We start from the raw sequence: 20127 nt of genomic DNA, 5'->3' as shown, positions 1-20127 counted from the left end.
ATCAATTATTAAGGATGTCATAGCAGCGCATTTGGAAAGAGGTGACATGATATGTCCAAGTCAGCATGGATTTGTGAAAGGGAAATCATGCTTGACAAATCTTCCATTTTTTGAGGATGTTTCCAGTAGAGTGGACAAGGGAGAACCAGTTGATGTGGCATATTTGGATTTTCAGAAGGCTTTCGACAAGGTGTCCCACAAGAGATTAATGTGCAAAGTTAAAGCACATGGGATTGGGGGTAGTGTGCTGACGTGGATTGAGAACTGGTTGTCAGACAGGAAGCGAAGAGTAGGAGTAAATGGGTACTTTTCAGAATGGCAGGCAGTGACTAGTGGGGTACTGCAAGGTTCTGTGCTGGGGCCCCAGCTATTTACATTGTACATTAATGATTTAGACGAGGGGATTAAATGTAGTATCTCCAAATTTGCAGATGACACTAAGTTGGGTGGCAGTGTGAGCTGCGAGGAGGATGCTATGAGGCTGCAGAGTGACTTGGATAGGTTAGGTGAGTGGGCAAATGCATGGCAGATGAAGTATAATGTGGATAAATGTGAGGTTATCCACTTTGGTGGTAAAAACAGAGAGACGACTATTATCTGAATGGTGACAGATTAGGAAAAGGGAAGGTGCAACGAGACCTGGGTGTCATGGTACATCAGTCATTGAAGGTTGGCATGCAGGTACAGCAGGCGGTTAAGAAAGCAAATGGCATGTTAGCCTTCATAGCGAGGGGATTTGAGTACAGGGGCAGGGAGGTGTTGCTACAGTTGTACAGGGCCTTGGTGAGGCCACACCTGGAGTATTGTGTACAATTTTGGTCTCCTAACTTGAAGGACATTCTTGCTATTGAGGGAGTGCAGCGAAGATTCACCAGACTGATTCCTGGGATGGTGGGACTGACCTATCAAGAAAGGCTGGATCAACTGGACTTGTATTCACTGGAGTTCAGAAGAATGAGAGGGGACCTCATAGAAACTTTTAAAATCCTGACGGGGTTCGACAGGTTAGATGCAGGAAGAATGTTCCCAATGTTGGGGAAGTCCAGAACCAGGGGTCACAGTCTAAGGATAAGGGGTAAGCCATTTCGGACCGAGATGAGGAGAGACTTCTTCACCCAGAGAGTGGTGAACCTGTGGAATTCTCTGCCACAGAAAGTGGTTGGGGCCAATTCACTAAATATATTCAAAAGGGAGTTAGATGAAGTCCTTGCTACTCGGGGGATCAAGGGGTATGGTGAGAAAGCAGGAAGGGGGTACTGAAGTTTCATGTTCAGCCATGAACTCATTGAATGGCGGTGCAGGCTCGAAGGGCTGAATGGCCTACTCCTGCACCGAGTTTCTATGTTTCTATTTTTCTATGAAACTGATCTCAAAGATATTTATGTTCACATCATAATTAGACCATGTCAATTTAGTGGCATCTCTGATCTCTTTGGTGACCAGTCAGTCTTAAGTTTCACCACATTGAACATTTCCATTCGGTGAAATCTGGTCAGAGTCTTGAAATCAATAGGATGGAATCTTGAGTTTTCTTGGGATAACAAAAAGCTCAATTTGAAAATGTTGCTTTTTGGGGGGTCCAAAGCTTGGTTAATGTTATCAGATGACAAAGTTGTCTTTGATAGAAAACGGCAGATGGGTTGAACACAGATGGGAGTGGGATTTGGATTCGGGCTGTAGAACTAGATTTCAGCAAGAGTCTTTGGCTTCTGGAGAACAATGTAGAAAGTTGAAAAAGTAAATGTTAAACTCTTTTTAAATAGTAAATTTTGTGTCTCCATATTTTGGATTTCAAGCAGTTTTTAAAAAAAAAAAACATTTAGACAAAGGAACTGACTGGGAACTACACATTACTTAATTTTATTTTGGTTTAATCCAGGTTGAATTTTGCTATGATTCAAATTGCATTGAAAGCTGGTTAATTTGGATTACTCAAATACAGCGAAGCAGGAATATGTCTCAAACTGTATTCAAATCAGTTTGACTTTGGATTTGTTTCATGTAATCCGATTTAGGTGAATTTGGCTTGTAAAATGCACATTACCTTGTGCTGGCCCAAGGCAGTGATGCAGTATTTTGTGTTAAATGACTGCCCCTCTGGAATCCATGGTCTAGTCATGTTTACCTCTATGTATTGTTGGTTGTCCATTTTCTACAATCTCAAAACTAGAGAGGTACTTCACAAGGGCCAGGCTTGTTGTTTGCTCCTTGCTGGCTCACCTGATGCACTGTCTGATATTGAACCATACAGATCTTGATGTGCAATTGTTCAATTTCTGACTTGGAATGAGTAAGCCAATATTGGCTAAGCAATGAGGTAATGGAATGCTGCCATTTGTCTTGTGTTCCTGCTGCTGATCCTGTTGAGTAATGTGTGCACATGTTTAACTCCACATGAAGGTTAGCAGGTATGAATGATAGAACATTTCCCATCCCGTTCCCACTGGATAATAGTCCTCAAGAAGAAGCTCGCCCAATGGTGAAATGCACTGCCCAGTGTAATTTTATGCCACAGATACAATATCTGGTCTGTGCTGAGTTAACTCATGTGTGCCCTGTGGATTGATCCTGAACTGCATGGAAAATCTGAACTGGATTGAGAAACTATATGCAACTTGACATATTTGCCAATGATAAAACTGAGGAACTGAGGCTAACCAGGCATTCAAGAAACTACAGAAGAACTTAGTTCTGCAAATAGAAAATTTTGTCTTGGGCAGATAAAATTCATTGCAGATAAATGCAACATTGGAAGGAAGAGGGAATTGAAGATGCACCTGCAACAATAGAATTTGTATATAATGCAATAAAATTTCCTAAGATGCTTCATCTCAGAGATATAGACCAAGCAGTAGGGGATTAAGGTACTTTATTACTTTATTTTTCAAGTGGGGAGGAAAGTAGGAGGGCCAAGAGATTTAGGAAGGAAATTCCAGAGGTCGAGCCAAGATAGATGAAACCTTGGCTACGAAGTGAGGAAAAATATCAGAAGTGATGAATAGGTGTTGGAGATGTAGGGCTGGAAGACATTGCAGAGGTTAGGGTATGGTGAGGTGAGGCATGGAGAGATTTGTACGTTAAGGACAAGAATTCTGAATTTTAGTGTATTGGGAGCCAGTGGACTGACAACAGGGACTTTGGGTGGGACAGGATGTGATTTTATGGAAGAATGAGCTGAAAGGGCCGAATGGCTTTTCTCTTGAAATGCTCCAGTGGACAATGTAAAGTGAGCTCTGACTGCTTTACCAGGTGACCAGACAGCTGACATTACATCATAATTAATGCTGTCATTATAAGCACGAATGTAAATGCAAGTACTTTTTTGCAAATATAATTCACATGTTTTCTTTCGATTCTCGCAGGCTATGTGTAATGTTTGATGCAAATGTTGATTTTTATTTCCATGTATTAGGGAAAGCTCCAGATGTGGGTTGACGTTTACCCAATGAGTCTAGGTCCACTTGGACCACCATTTGACATTGTTCCACGAAAACCCAAAAAGTAAGTGTAAATTGGTGTCTGTATATTCTGTATTGTGGTTATCCTATTGACTTTTTTTTGACTAACTACTCCCACACAGCTATATAACTTAAACTATGAGCAGTCTGTTTTGGGTGATGGGGCATAAACTGAATGTTTTGTGACTTGAATTTTCTATTGTCAGCATTAGAGGGGAGATATGGTCTGTAAGAAGTGATGACATATGTCAGTCAACATATGCCAAAATCTATCAACACGTATGACAATTGTTTAAGTGTACAGTCCCAAGAGATGAAATAGGAAATGTTGGCTGCAGTTAATGGATTCATTCTTACAGAATGTTTCCAGTCTTCAAGATCCCTTAGTCAATTATAATTTGTGAGTTGTATTCAGTGGGTCCTGTGGCTACTTGGGAAATGGATACAATATGATAAATCTGTTGTCGGAGAAAACACATGAAATTGCCCTTGTTACCTTTTTCCACACAATTAAGTTGTGTTTTATATAAAGTCAGTTAGAAATTTAACTGTTTCCTGACAGCTCATTTGAGGATAGGCAGCAATTTTCGTTTTGTTCCTGGGATGTGGGTGTAGCTGGCAAGGCCAGCATTTATTGCACATTCCTCATTGCCCTCGAAGGTGCTGGTGAGTCGCCACCTTGAATCACTGCAGTCCATGTTGTGCAGGTACTCCCACAGTGTTGTTGGGGAGGGAGTTTCAGGATTTTGACCTAGCGGCGATGAAAGAAGGGCAGTATATTTCCAAGTTGGGATGGTGTGCAACTTGGAGATGATGGTGTTCCCATACGCCTACTGCCCTTCTCCTAGGTGGTAGAGGTTGTGGGTTTGGGAGGTGCTGTCGAAGAAGCCTTGGTGAGTTGCTGTAGTGCGTAGATGGTGTGCACTGCAGCCATGGTGCAGTGCACACCATGATGGTGGAGGACGTGAATGTTGAAGGTGGTGGATGAGGGCCAATCAAGCGGCTGCTTTGGATGATGTCGATCTTCTTGTGTGTTGTTGGAGCGGAACTCATCCAGGCAAGAGGAACGTATTCCACTGATTTGCGCCTTGTAGATAGTGCAAAGGCTTTGAGGATTCAGGAGGTGAGACACTTGCTACAGAGGCATACAGCTCCAAAATTCCCAGTTTCTGCTAAATTACCTGATCTCGGCAGGCTTGGAATTAGCATCGAAACAACTGACCTCCACAACCCTGGGTTAGAGAAGGGAAATTTGGCATTCCTTCTGTTCTCACTCCTGATTGCTATTTAATGACACCTGGTGGGAAAGTCTACATGTGAATGCCAGATGAGGTTAGAAATGGTCATGGCTGTGATTCTCACCCTTTCTCCTCCCCACCCCCCAAAAAAATTGTCATAGCCTGCCAATGTTATCTAAACTCTGAAAATGGCCATTTGGATAAGCTACCACAGAACAACCATGGAACTGTGCAACCAGTAGGAGTAAATGCCTTCAAGAAAGAAGTAGAGAAACTTGAAAATTTGAGCCAAGAAATTGCTTAATGAGTTCGTATTATTGTACAAACGCTGTCAAATTCTACATGCTATTTTAAGAGTTGTTGATACCGGTGCATTTTAAATGGCTTAACACCCCTGACTATGCCGGTTAGAAAAAGTTAAGCATTTATATGGTAATATCACACATGGTAATACCTAGGTTTTATTTTCTTTTTAACCAGAATCTTAAATCCTTTTGTACAAATGTCTTAAAACAGTCATTTGAAGAACAATTGTCTAGTCCTAGTGCTCATGTTTATAATTCAGATCTTCTATGCATTGCCATTTTGGTCACTTCGTGTGGTTCATGCAGGTATTTCCTTCGCTGCGTAATCTGGAATACCAATGATGTCCTTCTGGATGAAAAGAGCATCACTGGAGAAGAGATGAGTGATATCTATGTTAAGGGGTAAGTAAGTCATTCTAATGTGGACTGATGTTGAACATTTCTTAACTGGTGCAAACAAGTGTAGCTTGGTTCTAAAGTCCAGGCATGACACAATGTTTGAATTGTTGGTCCTATTTACTATCCACTGCGGCTCTGCTCTCTGTCAGACCAGCAGTGAAAGTAAAATGGAGTTCATGTGTAGGCCAAATGAGACCCCGGGGAGATGCTGGTATTTGGAGTATTAGTTTTACGGATGGTCTGATGAAAGACCTGTAGAACTTGGGCCTTGAAAGGCTCATGACCTTGCTGACAATTTCCATGTAGTCAGTAGTTCAGAAATGCTGCAGGTGGGAGTTCAAGGCAAAGAAGTTTGATGTGAATTTCATCATCTGTATTGGACCTTGATCTTCAAATAAATGTGGTGTATGATACCCAACAATGCCTACATTTAAAATAAAAACACTTCATCCAATATTATGTCTGTTTTGTTGCTCTCTGACTGCCCAACAGGAAGGCAAGCGGGCAGGCATCCTGCTTTACGGGCTCCTGCTTGTGGTAGAGAGTAACGAATAAAAGAATGATCATAACTTTGCTTTTTGTCTGGCACAATGCTAGATGGAATTAGAAACTTAATTGTAATGAGTATCATTTTTAAAATATTGAGAAAAATTTGTCGTCTTTAAAAATATATCTGGTTAGGTTGAGCTGAAAGTTAATTGCAATCAGTCTGAAATGGTTGATGGAAATGGTGCGCATTGTAACTGGGGTTTAAAAGGTAGTGGGATTATCACTCATTATTTCAGCACTCTTCTTGTGCCAAAATATTGGTGAAGTCAGGCTCACAACTTTACATAAACACTGCACAGAATTCTGAACCCAACCCAAGAAATGGCACTTCAACAATGGTTGAACTCTGAGGATAAGCCTGTGATGGATCAATTATTGAACAGTCTAAGGAGTCTTTCCATTCTTGCAATAAAAGCTCCTCCACCTATTGCTTTGATCACCTAAAGGATGTCTCATTCCAGCCATGGACAATCTGATCCGGTTGCCTATTGGCTTTACTGTCAGTTTGCCTACCTGTGCTTTAATGTTGCTACCTCGAGATGCAACTGACTTGGTCACGCCAACAGCTTTTGCCAAAGTTTCTAATCTCTAATTGTGTGAAGTAAATTTTTTATAAAGTAATACCATTCATCCTCCATATAAGGCCAGGTTCCTCTGCAAGAGTATAACCATGGTTTTGGCATTGGCAAATGCATCACTTCAATCCAGAATACATAGTGATTTGCCACAATGGAAGCTACCATTGAGCAGCTGATACTATGAATAAAATATGTTCTCCTTTGTCCAACCCAGTCCAGTCCTGAGCATCTCGAAACAAGACTTGAATTTGTAACTGTTGGTTAAGGAATTGTCTCTTCACCCAGTCTGATTCAGAAGCATTTTGGGCGTAAATGTATACCAATCATCAGTTCAGGCTCCAGAACACTGTGGACCAGGGTGTTTTCTTCAATTGTTTTTTCTAATCTTAGCCACTAATATGGCCACATTTAGAATATGGTTGCCTATTCGAACAACAATGGCATTTGATCAGGTGGTTTCTCCAAATTCTATATATTGGTGAAAAGTGCTATGAATGCAAACATGTTTTGTTCTCAATGATGGGATCCTTCCCAGATAAATAAATTCCTGGACTGACCTCTGCTCCTTCACTGAATAGTGATGATGGTGTGTACTGCATTGATCTGTAATCTGGAACAGAACCACAATTGTCACCTGATTAATGGGCCAATGGTCTCATCTCTGGATGCAGAACAGGCCATAGCATAGAGGTCTTCTAATGTGAAAACGAATACAGCATGGTCATTGGTAAATGTGATCTCATGACCAATAGCTGCTTTAATTTTAATCTTTGTTTGTCGTCTATGAACTGAATAGATTTCCTTCTGTATTGAACTGAAGAGAAATATCTGGTCTGATCTCCACCCAAATGGACAAGCTTCACAGATCCACTTAATCCCTAGCTTCCAAGCCTCTGATTCCAAAATGGTATCCTTTGTGCAGATGATATAAAATTAACTGGTCTTGCTCTTTATGCATTCCCCCCACCCTCTGTAAAAATCCAAATATCTGAATTTGTGGGAAGGGAAGTTCATACCCAGAAATCTCTTCAGATATATTTATTGAGCCAGTTTTAAGATCATAAGAAATAGGAGCAGGAGTAGGCCATTTTGCCCCTTGAGCCTGCTCCGCCATTCAATAAGATCATGGCTGATCTGATCATGGGCTCAGGTCGACTTCCCTGCCTGCTCCCCGTAACCCTTTAGTCCCTTATCGCTCAAAAATCTGTATCTCTGCCTTAAATATATTCAGTGACCCAGCCTCCATAGCTCTCTGGGGCAGAGAATTCCATAGATTTACAACTGAAGAAATTCCTCCTCCTCTCAGTTTAAAATGGGTGACCCCTTATTCTAAACCTATATACCCCCTAGTTCTGGATTTCTCCATGAGTGGAAACATCCTCTCTGCGTTTACCTTGTCGAGCCCTCTCATTATCTTGTATATCTCAATAAGATCACATCTCATTCTTCTGAACTGCAATGAGTACAGGCCCAACCTGCTCAATGAGGAAGTTTGCTGGAAACATTAAAAACTGACTACAAAAGCTTCTATAGATTAGTGAAGACAAGCATAGGTCCCTTGCAGTCAGAATCAGGTGAATTTATAATGGGGAACAAACACATACTTTTGTTCTGACTTCACTAAGGAAGACACAAATGACCTTCCAGAAATACTAGGGGACTGAGGGTCTAGCGAGAAGGAGGAACTGAAGGAAATCCTTATTGATCAGGAAATTGTGTTAGGGAAATTGATGGGATTGAAGGCCGATAAATGCCCAGGGCCTGATAGTCTGAATCCCAGAGTACTTAAGGAAGTGGCCCTAGAAATAGTGGATGCATGCATTGGTGATCATTTTCCAACAGTCTATTGACTGGATCAGTTCCTATGGACTGGGGGGTAGCTAATGTAACACCACTTTTTTTAAAAAAGGAGGGAGAGAGAAAACGGGCAATTATTGACCGGTTAGCCTGACATCAGTAGTGGGGAAAATATTGGAATCAATTATTAAAGATGAAATAGCAGCGCATTTGGAAAGCAGTGACAGGATCGGTCCAAGTCGGCATGGATTCATGCTTGACAAATCTTCTATAATTTTTTGAGGATGTAACTGGTAGAGTGGACAAGGGGGAACCAGTGGATGTTGTGTATTTGGACTTTCAAAAGGCTTTTGACAAGGTCCCACACGAGATTAGTGTGCAAAATCAAAGCACATGGTATTGGGGGTAATTAACATAACATAAAAGAATTAGGAACAGGAGTAGGCCATCTAGCCCCTCGAGCCTGCTCCGCCATTCATGGCTGATCTGGCCGTGGACTCAGCTCCACTTACCCGCCCGCTCCCCAATGTATTGACGTGGATAGAGAACTGGTTGGCAGACAGGAAGCAGGGTGTCGGGATAAACTGGTCTTTTTCAGAATGGCAGGCAGTGATTAGTGGGATGCCGCAGAGTTCAGTGCTGGGATCCCTGCTATTTACAATATACATTAATGATTTGGATGAAGGAATTGAGTGTAATATCTCCAAGTTTGCAGATGATACTAAGCTGGGTGGTGTGAGCTGTGAGGAGGAAGCTAAGAGGTTGCAGGGTGACTTGGACAAGTTGGGTGAATGGGCAAATGCATGGTAGATGCAGTATAATGTGGATAAATGTGAGGTTATCCACTTTGGTGGAAAAAATAGGAAAGCAGAATATTATCTGAATGGCGACAGATTAGGAAAAGGGGAGGTGCAACGAGACCTGGGTGTCATGGTACATCAGTCATTGAAAGTTTGCATGCAGCTACAGCAGGCGGTGAAGAAGGCAAATGGCATGTTGGCCTTCATAAGCTAGGGGATTTGAGTATAGGAGCAGGGAGATCTTGCTGCAGTTGTACAGGGCCTTGGTGGAATATTGCGTTCCGTTTTGGTCTCCTAATCTGAGGAAGGACATTCTTGCTATTGAGGGAGTGCAGCGAAGGTTCACCAGACTGATTCCCGGGATGGCAGGACTGACATATGAGGAGAGACTGGATCGACTGGGCCTGTATTCACTGGAGTTTAGAAGAATGAAAGGAGATCTCATAGTAACATATAAAATTCTAATGGGATTGGACAGGTTTGAGGCAGAAAGAATGTTCCTGATACTGGAGAAGTCCAGAACCAGGGGTCACAGTCTAAGGATAAGGGGTAAGCCATTTAGGACAGAGATGAGGAGAAACTAATTGAGTTGTTGACCTGTGGAATTCTGTACCGCAGAAAGTTGTTGATGCCAGTTCGTTAGATATATTCAAGAGGGAGTTAGATATGGCCCTTGCGGCTAAAGGGATCAAGGGGTATGGAGGGAAAGCAGGAAAAGGGAACTGAGGTGAATGATCAGCCGTGATCTTGAATGGTGGTGCAGGCTCGAAGGGCCGAATGGCCTACTCGTGCGCCTATTTTCTATGTTTCATGGGTCAACCCTTTCATCTCCGGAATCAATCGAGTGAAATCTCTGAACTGCCTCCAATGCAAGTATATCCCTCCCTTTAAATGAGACCAAAACGGTAAGCAGTACTCCAGGTGTGACCTCACCAATACTCTGTACAGTTGTAGCAGGACTTCTGTTTTTATACTCCATCCCCCTTGCAATAAAGGTCATCATTCCATTTGCCTTCCTCATTACTTACTGTACCTGCATACTAACTTTTTGTTTCATGCACAAGGACCCCCAGGTCCCTCTGTATTGCAGCATTTTGTAATTTTTCTCCATTTAAATAATTTGCTTTTTTACTTTTTCCACCAAAGTGGATAACCTCTCACTATACTCCATTTGCCAAATGCTTGCCCACTTACCTTAGCCTGTTTATATCCCTTTGTAGATTTTTTTGTGTCCTCCTCACAATTTGCTTTCCGACCCATCATTGTATCATCAGCAAACTTGGCTACATTACACTCTGTTCCTTCATCCAAGTCATTAATATAGTTGTAAATAGTTGAGGCTCTGGCACCAATCCCTGTGGCACCACACTGGTTACTGTTTACCAACAGGAAAATGGCCCATTTACCCCGACTCCGTTCTCTGTTAGCCAATCGTCTATCTATGCTAATATATTATCCCCAATGCTGTGAGCTTTTACCTTGTGCAATAACCTCTGGTGTGGCACCTTATTAAATGCTTTCTGGAAATCCAAATACGCCACATCCACTGGTTTTCCCCTTATCCACCCTACTCCATTACATCCTCAAAGAACTGCAGCAAATTTGTCGAACATGATTTCTCTTTCATAAAACTATGCTGACTCTGCTTGACTGAATTATTCTTTTCCAAATGTCCTGCTACTGCTTTCTTAATGGACTCCAGCATTTTCCCAACGACAGATGTTGGGCTAACTGGTCTATAGTTTCCTGCTTTCTGTCTGCCTCCTTTAAATAGGGGCGTTACATTTGCGGTTTTCCCTTGGCATTCCATATACCATTTATATAAGATGTCTAGCAAATAGTCTGTTGCAAGTCTATTATCAGTAACGCATGTCTTGGTCAGTGTAACCCACTAAGGCTATCCTTTATCACTGATGAGTCAACATTTCAACTTGCCAACCTCCAGGAACATGTTTCTAAAACAACTTGAGGGAAGAATTTTTTCCAAACAGATTTGAGATGTGAAAGCTCAAAAGCACCACCAAAACCTCCCAACATCCCAGACGGTGCTTCTAACAGCACAATAAGACAGGGCTGTTACCTGTATTGCTTTCGGCACGCAAACATAATTCATTCCTCATGAAGGGTGAAGATTTGGAGGTAGAAAATAGCCATGTACACACCCATTTATCAAGCTTCATCTCCCATCCATGTCTTAACTGCTATTTTAATGGTTATAACATGCATAAATGAAGTCTGAGATGGTTGTTCCTCCCCACCCCACCCTGTGCCCCACTCCACCCCACTAAAAGGGACATTTCCCACAGTTAATGAAGATTACCACATCAGAACAATTCAAATATATTTGATTAAACCAGTTACTTTGTTTTGTTCACACAACACGGGTACATTTTTTGCCAAGAAATTGAAAGTTTTATTTGTACTCTGACTTAGATTGCACAAATAATCTTAAATATAAAGCTCCTGAATTTCATAAAACAGAAGATTTCCACACTACTGCAAGTAATACAAGTAAGAAGTTATTTATTACTTGCATTTGGGACAGGGCTGACTGCTTCTAAATATTTATTTCTGTGTTGCCATAAAGCAGCAACATCACATGTACTTCAATGTGCAAGGAAATGATTTACCAATTAAAGAAAAGAGTATACCTTGATCAGGAGGCTTTGATGGGGCATAGTTACAAGCATTTAGATTTCCATCAATTATACACCCTACGACTGAACCTAATGAGGTGTATACAAAAACATAAAACACCACAAATGCAAAACATAATTTCTATTGAACCCTTTTGAAATTCAGTTTCACTTCAAATAATTCCAGTAAATTTTCACTCTTGCCATCTGCCAATTTTCTTCTGTGGGCATCAACTCCTTTCAGAGGTATATTTCCACAGTTGCTGGGCACTCTCTCCAGTACCTCATCCAAGTGGCAGTTATTCATATGGGAGCTTTGACTGGGAATACCACTGATCGTTATCTGGCGCAGGAATCGTGAGATTATTTTTTTTTCAGTTACTCGATGATAATTGTAACTGAGATCACCTAACTTGGTAGATTAGTAAGCAAATCTGGAGCTTTCCTGGTCTGTATTGCTTAGCTGCTCTGAATCATTACAGTGGCAAGTAATTTTTGAAAAACCTAAACCTAATTCTGTTCTGTTGGACACTTTTGTCTTTTAACACTCCTGTGAAGTGCCTTGGGAAGTTTTTAACTACATTAAAGATGTATATAAATACAAGTTTCTTTTGTTGTTGTACACAACCACGATGGCTATATTTCATGCTCCTGTAGTTGCTCCTTCAATGAAGTCCCATATTTTCTCCCTATTTCATAGTGCTATTTCACAGGAGCATCAGCATGCACATTTTTGAATTATTATTTTGTGGCTTAAAGTATCTGGGGGGTGGGGGGAGGGAAATATTAGCTAGTTGCGGTTCTGAATTTTGTCTTGAAACTGTTGCAGCTCCCTCATTGCATGACAGTGATGGGATTCTCCTTGCACTAATTTTTTCCTCCTAAAATCAAATCTGAATTGCATTTGTCACAGCCTGTTAATCGTTCAGTTTATCTGCTTCCTCTCCTTTCTTTAGTGGAATGTAGGTTCCATTGTGTTTGATGTAAGGAGGGGTTCCCCTCTTCTAGGTCGATTGCACTTGAGTTTACCCTTGGTATGAATACCATAGGAGCCTATTACTAAACAAAGGTTAACAAAGTTTATATTTCATGGTAATTTGCTAGTGATAAACGAGCTATTCTCTTCACCTCCTCTTTCTCTCTTCCCCCCCCCCCCCCCCTAGTCAGGTGAAGGTCATTCCTAACCGTCTGTGGCAGCTTCTGAGCTCCTTCACAAAAGTAGCCTTGAATAGTGTCTGTAGGGCTGCAACTTAACATTTGGCTGCTGAAAATCCTTTTTGCTCATTTTATTTGTTTGCTAAAATTAATGGGCACATGAATTTTGGCCTCTAGGTCTTGCATCTTAATTCAGTTTACCATCTCCAATTAGCTGAAGGATAAGGTCACCTGCAGTATGATCATTAGTAAATGAGAATTTGTGTGTATGTGTGTGTACACTGACTGTCTTTAAATAATGTACTCGATATAAGCTTCCACCTAATGGGAATCTGTCCATAAAATATTTTCTGCCTTCTCTTCCCAAAAATATGGTGCAGTCTTTTGCTCCTTTCCAATGGGTTCAAAAAATGAGGTCAGTATTTGCCCCATGAAACTTTCAATTTTATAGCTTTTCTAATCCTCTGCTCCAAGTTTATAGTAGTGTGTATAGCCTTTTCTGTCTTCGGACGTGAAGCCTGTTAGCATCTAATTGAAAAAAGCCTTTGTAGCTTGTACTATTACTATTCCCTGAAGCCTTGTTAGGATTTTGCTAAGCAAATGTTATTTTTGGGGGCCACCAGTGTGGTAAATTGTGTCTAATAACTGACAAATTGGTTCTAGGCTGCTTGTCTTGCAGGATTTTGTTCCACTGGGTGACTAGCTGCCTGTCTTGGTATTAAGATGTCACAGTATGTGCATGTTTTCATTTCTTTGAAATCCTGAATGTGTAATTTCCTTAATAGCAAATAATGTTAAAGGCACATAAAACACATGTTTGTTATCGTTCCCAACCTAGTTATGCTTTGTACTGTTTTGCATAGTTGGGGCCAAGGCCACATCACAGGATGACATGGGACTCTGCTTTAAACAAATACAGAAAGTCATGACCCATTTGTTTTGATTTTTCCACTAAGTTCCTGGCGGAGAGGAATGCTGCTGCAGCGATGAGCAGAAATACATAACCTCTCCCTGAATGTTCTTTTTTGGATAACTTGCTGAGCATGTGGGCAGGAAGTTGAGAAATCCAGATCAAATCTATGCAAGGACTAAAAGTAAATAACTTGACCCTATTAGTCCATAGCTCTGCAATAGTTATTTTCCCTTTTCCCTCCCTCCCCCACTCCCTGGGAGGAAAGACACTTTGTCGACAAACGTATTTTACCTATAGCCCACAAAAGTTTCATCCGTCCCTGAGGGACTTTAGCCACTTTTTGGCCATATTTGTGGAATAGCCTGCTGTGAAATGGCAAAGTTCATGGTTCATCTGAACTTTTGAACTCCTATTCGTATTTGTTGCAGCACAACAGTCTAAATCAACTCAGCACAAAGTTTTTGTCGGCAGAATCTTGCATATGGGTCCTTGTCTGGGTCATTTGGCAGGGGAAAATGTTCTTTTATTTACTTAGTGTAAGCCATCAGTTTAATAACGAGCCAGGATTGGAGATAAGTGAAAGGAGTACCTTGGGAAAGCTGATATTGTGTTGGTTCATCAGTTCACTGAACTCTGTTTGACCCCCCATATTGGAGGCTTCCCCAGGACAAGTCACAGCAGCATTGACAGTCAAAGCTTCCTATCCGATTTCACATGCTGCAGGGCTGGGAGTTTACTGGAACAAGCCACAGTTTGCTGCAGATTGCACTTCTTAACTCAGTAAGACCATTTATAAATACTTTGAAGGCTTATTGATCTGTTCATGAATGGGTCAAAGAGATAAGGCTTATTTTTTTTCTAAATATAAGCATTCAGAAAATACCAGCTACTTGTATTGGTTGCTGTGGGCTAATAACTACATGGTTCTGAAACTTTTATCATTTGAAACTAATACAAGTACTTTTTCTGTCAAAATATCTATGAAAATAATAATCTGTGTATAGCATACACTTTCTGTAATTATCACGCTTTCTGTCTCATTTTCCCTATTGCACTCCCAACTCCAAGAGCCATGCTGCAGAGATCTGATCGCAATCTAAAAAGAGATGTATGTAATTTTTTTTTTTCTAGAGTGCATTGGTCACACTTTGGGAATCACGGGAAGTATTTGATAAACTGCACCTCATTTGTTTGTGTCTTAATCATGAAAAGGTAGCAAATAGTACTCGAGCAAATTAAAAAATCTACCATTGAACAAGTAGCAAGTTGGTATGAGCATCACTAATCAAGGAGGTACAAAAACTGTCAAGAATTAAGACCGCAAATACGATCAATAACGACTGGAAAGGAATTAATGAAGTTACCATTTTGTCAATAACTTGAGGGCAAAGTACAAAAAAAATCAACTTTGTAACTGGCACAATTCTTTCAATTATTAAATACATCCATATAGTAGCTTTTTATGTGCTTAAAATCTCTAACAATGTTTCCCTCTATGTCATGTATTCAACCAGCATTGTAACCCATGTATAAACTGACCTAAGTTGTACACCGTGAGAACACTGACCACTAGGTGGGAGATGCTCCTAATCTGGACCTTCAGGTATAAAAGGGGAAGCTCCACCCACCTTCATCACTTGAGTGCTAAGGAATAAAGGACAGGTCACAGACTGACCTCTCAAGCATGGGCCTTGTGTGCATTTATACTGTGTAGTAAGGACGCATCAATGGCGACAAGAAACTGGAAATGGGGCGATGTCAATGCAATTTCCTCTGGAGCGAGTATTATGCTCACAGGTCCTGGACAAATTTGACTCATTATTTCAACCCGGCATTGGCACTTTCATGGGGGCCAAGGTAGTGATTCACATAAACCCGGACGCCAGACCAGTACACCACAAGGCCAGAGCGGTGCCGTACGTGATGCGGGAAAAGATAGAAGGCGAATTGGACCGCCTGTTGAGGGAAGGCATCATCTCGCCAGTCGAATTCAGAGACTGGGCGAGCCCGATTGTGCCGGTGCTCAAGGCGGATGGGTCGGTCAGGATATGTGGCGATTACATGGCCACCATCAATTGGGTGTCACTCCAAGACCAGTACCCACTACTGAGAGCGGAGGACCTCTTTGCAACGCTATCCGGTGGCAAACTTTTTTCAAAAATGGACCTGACCTCAGCTTTCATGACCCAGGAGCTGGCGAGTGAGTCGAAGAAGCTGACCACCATCACGACACACAAGGGGTTGTTTGAGTACAACAGATGTCCGTTCGGGATTCGCTCGGCCACTGCGATCTTCCAACGAAATATGGAAAGCCTCCTGAAGTTGATTCCAGGGACGGTGGTTTTTCAGGACAACATCCTCATTATGGGTTACGATACTGAAGAACATCTCCACAACCTGGAGGAGGTGCTACACAGACTGGACCGGGTAGGTCTGCGACTGAAAAAGGCGAAGTGCGTCTTCCTAGCTCCAGAGATAGAATTCCTGGGGATGAGGGTAGCAGCAGACGGGATCAGCCCTACTGCATCCAAGACGGAAGCGATCCAGAGAGCACCCAGACCCCGTAACACGACGGAGCTGCGTTCGTTCCTGGTTCTCCTGAACTATTTTGGTAACTTTCTTCCCAAATTGAGCACGCTGCTAGAGCCGCTACACGTGCTTCTACGCAAAGGTCGCGAATGGGTCTGGGGGGACAGCCAGGAAAGGGCTTTTAATAGAGCACGCAATTTGTTATGTTCCAACAATCTGTTAACGCTATATGACCCATGTAAGAAACTTGTTTTAACATGCGATGCGTCGTCCTATGGTGTCGGGTGTGTGTTGCAGCATGTCAATGCCAAGGGTCAGTTACAGCCGGTAGCTTATGCTTCCAGGAGTCTGTCCCAGGCAAAAAGGGGCTACGGGATGGTAGAAAAGGAGGCGCTTGCATGTGTATATGCAGTAAAGAAAATGCACCAGTACCTGTTTGGCAGGAAATTTGAGCTGGAGACAGATCACAAACCCCTAACGTCCCTTTTGGCTGACAACAAGGCCATAAATGCAAACGCATCGGCCCGCATAGAGGTGGGCACTCACGTTGGCTGCCTATGACTACACAATTCGGCACAGACCAGGCACCGAAAACTGCGCCGATGCACTCAGCAGGCTCCCACTAGCCACCACTGAGGGGGCTACCGAGCATGGTGCTGGTCTGGTCATGGTCTGGCCATCTGGTCATGGCTGTTGAAGCTTTCGGAAGCGAAGGCTCACCCGTGACAGCCCGTCAGATTAAAGTCTGGACAAATAGAGACCCGCTATTGTCTCGAGTCAAGAAATGTGTCCTGAATGGGGACTGGGCAGCCACGTACAGGGCATGCCCTGAGAAATTTAAACCATTTCACAGGCGCAAGGATTAACTCTCGATTTCAGGACGATTGCCTACTGTGGGGAAACCGCGTAGTCATGCCCCAGATGGGCAGAGAGGTGTTCATCAGAGAACTCCACAATGGGCACCCGGGCATTGTCACGATGAAGGCAATTGCCAGGTCGCACGTTTGGTGGCCAGGGATAGACGCAGATCTGGAACTTTGTGTTCGCAGGTGCAACACGTGTGCCCAGCTGGGCCATGCGCCCAGGGAAGTCCCCCTTAGCCCCTGGCCATGGCCCGCCAAGCCTTGGTCACGCATCCATGTGGACTACGCAGGTCCTTTCATGGGGAAAATATCTTTGGTTGTAGTAGACGCCTACTCCAAATGGATCGAGTGTGACATTTTAAATTCAAGCACATCCTCTGCCACGGTAGAAAGTCTAAGGGCAATGTTCGCCGCCCACGGTCTACCGGGCATCTTGGTCAGCGACAATGGCCCGTGCTTCACAAGCACTGAATTCCAGGACTTCATGGCAGGCAATGGAATTAAACATGTTAGAATGGCACCGTTCAAGCCGGCCTCAAACAGCCAGGCAGAACGAGCAGTGCAGATAATCAAACAGGGGATGCTCAGATTCCAAGAGGGTTCCCTACAAACCTGCTTATCACGCCTCCTGTTGGCCCGATCACACTCGCTCACAGGGGTTCCACCCGCAGAGCTACTAATGAAAAGGACGCTCAAAACCCGATTATCCCTTATACACCCCACCATGAAAGAAATTGTCGAGAGCAGGCGCCAGTCACAATATCACTACCATGACAGGAATGCGAGGGCGCGATGTATTGATGTAAATGATCCTGTTTTTGTCCTCCACTACGCTGCAGGGCCCAAATGGCTCGCAGGTACTGTGGTTGCCAAAGAGGGAAATAGGATTCTGGTAGTTAAACTTACGAATGGACAAATCTGCCGCAAACATGTGGATCAAACAAAAAGGAGGTTCAGCAACCCCATAGAAGAAGCAGAGGAAGAACACGATATAGAGTTCACTCCACCACAGGTGACCGAACACCAGAACCAAAGGGAGGAGAGCCCAGTCACTGTGAGCAGTCCGGATAGGCCTGAGGCCCAACAACCGGAGCCCCAACTCAGGCGCTCTACAAGGGAGCGTAAACCACCAGGGAGACTCAACCTGTGATCCCAATAAGACTTTGGGGAGGAGGTGATGTCATGTATTCAACCAGCATTGTAACCCATGTATAAACTGACCTAAGTTGTACACCGTGAGAACACTGACCACTAGGTGGGAGACACTCCTAAACTGGACCTTCAGGTATAAAAGGGGAAGCTCCACCCACCTTCATCACTTGAGTGCTAAGGAATAAAGGACAGGTCACAGACTGACCTCTCAAGCATGGGCCTCGTGTGCATTTATACTGTGTAGTCAGGACGTATCACTCTAGATGCCTGTCTGGCTTTCAGGTGCCTGGTATTTGACTTCATGAGGCTTTCCATAGCTATCACTGTTTCTGCTATCACCTACTCTGAATGAGGAAGTCCAGCTTGTTGGCAGACCACAACTGCTTGAATGTACCAACATAACACTGCAATCACTCAATATACTACAAACTTTAGCCCCTATTTTCGCCATCATTGGAGCTGTTTTTTTGATACCCACCAATTTTTTTTGTGGGACGTAATAGGTCGGTTTAAATTTTCCCCCATGTTTTGGCGCTGGCGCCGATTATTAGCGGCAGTTTTTGGCGCCAGATATATTGCTGCAGGTCTACATTGTAAAGTGATTCTGTGCCGTTTCTGGCCATCTAGGCCATTTTCCCCATCACCAATTTTTTTTTTCCACGCACCCGACCCAACCTGTTGCAATCCCTGGCCAAAAGTCCTACTTCTAATGGCAGTCCCGCAATTTCTCCTCTCCCCTCGCCCATTCCTTCAGCCAGTGTTGTTACTTCAAGTGTCAGTCCTGCTAATTCTACCCTCACCCCACCCATGGTTTCCAGGAGCGATCTTGTTGGCTGGATACTCTCCCCACTCATCCCCACGAGCTGTGTTCCCTGCATTCTGTATTTCAGGTTCAGCGCTCTCTCCCTCCCACCCTCCTGCCGTCTCCCAGGTTTGGCTTGCTGGGACCCGCAGCGCTTCCGGTACACCTTGAAATGTCGGGTTGGTTGATTCGCTCAGGAAATGGCTTGGAATCCACGAGGGGTTCACCTTCTCCAATACCAAGATGGTTCCATTGGAATTGGAGTCTTCCTGCTGCCCTTCATTCTCCTGATGTAGATGAACAAAATGTGGACTGACTGCTTCCTGATCATGCTCTTCTTCTACTTCAGTTGCATTTTTTTGTCTTCTCTCCTCCCCTCTCCCCCTCTTCTTTCTCTCTTTCCCCCCCCCCCCCCCCCCCCACCCAACTACTCTCCTTTTTATTTTTCTCTTTCTCTCTTTTCCCCCCCCCCCCTCCTCTTTCTCCCCCTCATTTTTTTCCAGCACGCACTAAGCTACACCCCCCTAAACTGGCTTCTGGTAGCACGGCGCGAAATAACTTTTACTTCGTGGGGCAGGGTTTTTTTCACTAGTGAGGGGGAACCTACGTTATCGTACATGGCGCCAGAAATCTTTATTGTGGAAAATAGGGGCCTTTAGATGGTAACATAAAATAGGGTAACAAAAGCCAGCACATTTTGGAATATGGCAAGCAGTACATGTCAGGATTTTTTTTTTTAGATTGGCAGCAAGACTGACTATTTACATTGTTGGCTTGCTGTTTGGGAAATGCTCTTTACTACTCATTTTTCTCCTCATTCCCCCCCCCCCCCCCCTGCCCAAGAAGTTGGAAAATACCTGGCAAAACTGCATAGTGCTCTCTCTATATGGTTGCTGTTCAGTGGCCTCACTAATTGATAATGGCCTGCTCAAGGAGGAGGGAAGGGACAAATG

At 43.2% G+C, this 20127-nt stretch overlaps 1 protein-coding gene across 1 annotated transcript in view; it reads left to right on the top strand.

Annotated features, from left to right (window-relative positions):
* LOC139260334 (myoferlin-like) overlaps positions 1-20127 on the top strand; it is a 301635-nt gene that overhangs the window by 229343 nt on the left and 52165 nt on the right. The window contains exons 49-50 of the mRNA XM_070876822.1: positions 3413-3501; positions 5308-5403. Coding sequence (XP_070732923.1) covers positions 3413-3501; positions 5308-5403 — 185 coding nt within the window. The remainder of the gene's footprint in view (positions 1-3412; positions 3502-5307; positions 5404-20127) is intronic.

Source organism: Pristiophorus japonicus, chromosome 3, assembly GCF_044704955.1.
Source record: "Pristiophorus japonicus isolate sPriJap1 chromosome 3, sPriJap1.hap1, whole genome shotgun sequence".
NCBI classification, from domain to species: Eukaryota; Metazoa; Chordata; class Chondrichthyes; family Pristiophoridae; genus Pristiophorus; species Pristiophorus japonicus.
This window is presented reverse-complemented; position numbering and strand designations above follow the sequence as displayed.